Source organism: Pteropus alecto, unplaced genomic scaffold (genome assembly GCF_000325575.1).
Source record: "Pteropus alecto unplaced genomic scaffold, ASM32557v1 scaffold398, whole genome shotgun sequence".
In the NCBI taxonomy this organism is placed as follows: Eukaryota; Metazoa; Chordata; class Mammalia; order Chiroptera; family Pteropodidae; genus Pteropus; species Pteropus alecto.
The window spans coordinates 6,100,466-6,104,985 of NW_006442497.1; the positions used below are offsets into that span (position 1 = coordinate 6,100,466).

The 4,520-nt window shown below is 46.1% G+C and overlaps 1 protein-coding gene across 1 annotated transcript; it reads right to left on the reverse strand.

The window, feature by feature from the left end:
• Positions 1 to 2,313: 2,313 nt before the first annotated feature.
• PIRT (phosphoinositide interacting regulator of transient receptor potential channels) lies at positions 2,314 to 2,724 on the reverse strand. Its single transcript, XM_006922437.2, has one exon. It carries the CDS (start codon positions 2,722 to 2,724, stop codon positions 2,314 to 2,316), a length of 411 nt encoding a protein of 136 aa, XP_006922499.2.
• Positions 2,725 to 4,520: the final 1,796 nt, after the last annotated feature.

Here is a 4,520-nt window from a genome sequence, read left to right on the forward strand (position 1 = left end):
CATAGGTGTTAGCAACATCCACCTGGGCCATCCTCCCACAGCTGTGCTCAGACTACAAGCATTTGGGCAGATGAATTGAGACACAGAAGTGCGGATTGCCAATGAGCTAGCTGGAAGTTCACCCGGTTTTCTCCCATGTAAGAATCAAGGAATGTAGAAGTGATATTATAGGGCTGATATTGAATCTGCCTTCATGCCAGAGAAAGGAAATGACCTACAAGTCTTGTAACTTGAGGCCCTGAAACTACAATTAGTGACATAGCACTTGTTACACCCCCAAGATTTATCCTGACCATATATGTGCAGGGGACAGATAGGTGGGCTAAAGGACCCAGCCACGATGAATGAATGAGAGGCATGGCCATTCTGGGTGAAGCTCAAAGTCCACAGTCTCCTTGAACCCTTAGGTTAGAGGGGTAGGGGATGTTCCCATGTGGTGGATATCTGCCCCCATGGAATTTTCCAAAATGCAAAGAGAACAGGTGAGGATCTGATGCTGCATATGGAACTACCACGAAGGATGGAGATAACCTGAAGGTCTGTTAGAGAGGTTGCCATGGTGACCAGGAGGCCAGAAGGCTGAGGAGTGAAGGGAGTCAGCTTAAGCCAGTGGTTATTACAGTGCAGGACACCTTCATCTCACAGTTTTTTACCAAATGCTTGCCACTGGTCCTGGGGCCTGGCCTATGGCAGCATGGTGGCTAGCTTTCTCACAGGTATCCCTCCTGGCCTGTCACCTAAGGGACTCTGGCTACTACAGGAAGCCCCAGGTTTTTGGGGCACCTACTTCATGGATGCTTTCTTCTTGGTAGGCCTTCTGGAAACCCCCTTCCTGTTTCTCCCATACATCCTAGGAGGTCCTCTATGTGCCCTTGGAGAAGCTGCACTGAGGCACTTGGGGAAGCAGGTGAGAAGGAGGCCACAAAAGAAGATAAAAAGAAACATTCTGGAGGGTAGGAAAGTTGCTATACAGTTTTCTAATTTTATCATGGTCTCCCTTCCCTCATCCAGTTTTTGCTGCCTGAAATACCTCTCCTTTGTTCTCTTTGAGAGCTCAATTCTTTCCTTTTGTTTCAAGTTTGGATGACACAGCCTGTGGCAATCTCTTTCCTCTCCCAAGTCTGGGTTAAGGTTAGGTGCCCCATCTGAGTTCTCACACCCATCCACATTTCCCCAGTCAAGCACTTAGCACAGGGTACTTCAATGGCTTGTTGGCCTAACCGTATCTCTCACTTTGGAAATAAAATGAGGCAGGGACCATGTCTGTCTTGCTACCAGTCCAAGGCCTGGCCCAAAGCAGGACACTCAATAAATGTTTGCTTGTTCGGTGGGGTTGGGGCAGGGAGAGCAGGAGTTAGAATTTTCAAAAGTGAATTCCATCTCTGGAAACCTACAGGCTATTCAAATGTGAAATATAATAGTCTTGGTTTTGATTCTTGATGGAAGTAAAGGAGAGAGCAATCTTATAGAATCTCTCTACAGCTCTCCATCTTGGTGTTCTAGAATCAAAGCTAAAGGCAAAGAGGAAGTTAGGGCAACGTGCAATTGTCATTGGCTAGCTGGCAAGTTCAGAGGGCAGAGTAGTCAAGGAGGAGTTAGAAGGTCAAGAGGACTGCCTCTGGTATAAATAGTATATAACTGAGAACTGAACTTCCTTGGCTGGCTGACTCCCGGAGCTATGTCCAGGAATGTGCCTTCTTGGAAAGTGTCTTTTCCATCGCCCTTCACCGTTTACTTTTTGGAATGTTTGATACTTGTGACTTGTCTGGTATCTTGCAACGCATCAGTATCTCACCCACAAAGGAAGCTGGGCTGGCAAACTCAGTGGGTCAGAAGTCAGCCCTTCCTCCCCTCTGTGAAGAACCTCTGTGGATCAATTTGGTTCTAGAAGGATGCGAATGTGGAATCCAGCTCAGGCACTCAGATTTGTAAACATGAGGTTCTCCTTGGGGCACAGCCTACCCCAAGAAATTTCCCAACATGCATAGTACTTGGCAGAAAGAGTTAGATGAGTGATGTCTGGATGCATGACAGGGAATGAAAGCCATGTAAGGGGATGGCTGTGGCCAGGATCTAAGGGAAGCATCAGTAATAACAAAGACTAAATGAGATACATTCAGCAATATGCCCTAGCTGCATAGAGGGTGGAGCCTTGAGCTCTCTCTTTCCCACAGGTACGAGAAGAGGGTTTGCCTGGATCATTTTTATGGCAAGCCCCACCATCAAGGAGACGGGAGGTTGGATGTTGTTCATCAGATCTCCTTCTCCTGGTTGAGGTGGCAGGGGATGGGGGTACAGAAGATGAGGCCGCCATCAACGATTTAAGAAGAAGGACTTGAGAGTCTGGAAGAACATTGACTTCTGTCTCTGCTTCTGTTTCTTTTTGATGATGGGTACCCACACCAGCCCACACACCAACATCATGAGTCCCAGGGACAGGAAGGCAGGCCCTATCATCTTAAGGACCTTAAGTTTTATCTCACCCAGGTTCAGGGTGTAGGCCAAGCAGGTGATGGCCACGCCGAAGAGGAGGATGGCACCGCCCACGGACATGATGACGATGGGCTTGCGGTAGATTTCCCAGTTACTTCTGGGAGTAGTGGTCCAGACAGACTCACTTCTGGAGCTAATGCACAGGGAGCTGGCAGTCTGGCTGGGCAGCAGATCCTTGGATTCTGGAGACTTCTCATCGACCTCCAGTACTTTGGGGAGAGCCTCCATCATCACAGCTCCTCGGGACTGGGCACCTGGTACCCACAACAGTTAGAAGCAAGGGCTAAGCCGAAGGAATTCTCAAACAGCCTTCCTGTTCTCAGCATGCGTCAACTCCAGCCTGGCTCTCAGTGGAAGGTAATACAGAGTTTTAGTGCTGAAGCAAAAAGGAAAATTAGATGAGATCCACATAAATAAGAAACCATTTGAGCTGATATGTTTTTACTTGTAAAAGATAAATATTATCTCATATTTATTTGATATTTAAAACAGAGAACAGTGGTGCCCTTTAAGCAAACCAATAAAATCTAGAGTTTATTAAATGACATCTTATTTTCAGATTCAGTTGCTTTCTAGCTGTGTGACTTTGAGTGGGTTACTTAATGTCTTGTACCTTAGTTTTCTTGCCATAAAATGCGATAATACTACTACCTGTAGGCTTTTCAGAAGGGTTAAAAGAGTTAAGACACATAATGCATTGGAACAATGTCTAGCATATTGCCAACACTCCATAAATGGTATCATTTGCCCATTAGAGTAGTGATACTTTATACATAAACTTGTGTGTGTGTGCACACTGGGTGCCAGGCACTGCACTAAACACTTCCTTCATCAAACTGAAACCTCACAATATCCTTGTGAATTAAGCATTAGTCCTATTTTACAGATGAGAAAGCTAAGGCTTCGAGAAGTGAAGCAATTTGCCACAAGGTAATAAACTGCAACAGGATGGATTTGAACCCAGTGTGCCCTTCTCTTAAAACACCAGGCTATGTATGAGCCAGACAACATCTTTTAGTGCAGCCTGGGATTTTATATGCTTTGTAGCACAGGACAGTGATGCTTCAGGTTCAGAGTGTGATCTAATATCTAAACGCCTCTTTCCCCACCCCACCATATAAATTACATCAGATTCCCACCTTCCCATTCTTAGGCCTGTAAGTGTATGGAGTCAAGCCCAACTGTCTATTCCAGTTTCTCACCTAGAGCCTGGCTGTGTACCTCTCAGTCACCAGAGTGCTCTCATCCCCTGGTCCCCACACAGAGGAGGCAGATGGTCACTTGTGCAGAGCAATTTCAGATCTGCTGATTGGCACTACTTCTTTGCCAAATAGTCCACCAAAGCCTTGCTGGCTCAAATACCTTTAAGGTGGGATTAAAACTTTACTTTCCATAATCAGAAATGTGGGTTCAAGTGCAAATGCCTATGTATTTGCAATAAGGCAACAAGAGATGAATGACTGATTTTAGATACTTTCTTGATATTAGAAACTTTCTGTGTGTGTGAGAGGAAATGGAGACCGGGAGAGCCCAGATCATCACCCTGACGCATCTTTGCATTATTTCCAAAGGGTCTAGGACAGTGCTCTGTGCCCTAGAGATCCTGTATAGCTTTAATTGAATGAGTAAGTAAATGAATAGCTTTTCTTTCCCCTCCCTCTTCCACGTCATCCGTCCTTTCCTCCTTCCCTTCCACTGATCGGTAACAGTATATCCAGCTTTCTTTACAACGGTGCTTATACACCACTTATATTGTTCTTCCTAGTGGAAGCCTAGGGCCTCTTCTGTGTAAGCTCAGGTAGTTACTGCTCTTTGGGACCATGCTGGCCACTCTCTCCTCCTGTTTCCTGAATCCACAAACTCTCTCACTTTTTTCTGCAGGGCCCCTGCCTGCCTGTGATAACTTTTCTCAAGCAGTGCTCTCTCAAGCCTCTGTTCTTTCTCTCTCATCCGGTTAACTGCCTTTAGTCCTTGGCTTGCATTCCCTTCCCTCCTCCAGGTTTCCCAGGCTCTTCTTCTGGTCTCTT

Coding starts and splice junctions, on each gene's coding strand:
- PIRT (XM_006922437.2), bottom strand. CDS start 2,724: ATGATGGAGGCTCTCCCCAAAGTACTGGAGGTCGATGAGAAGTCTCCA.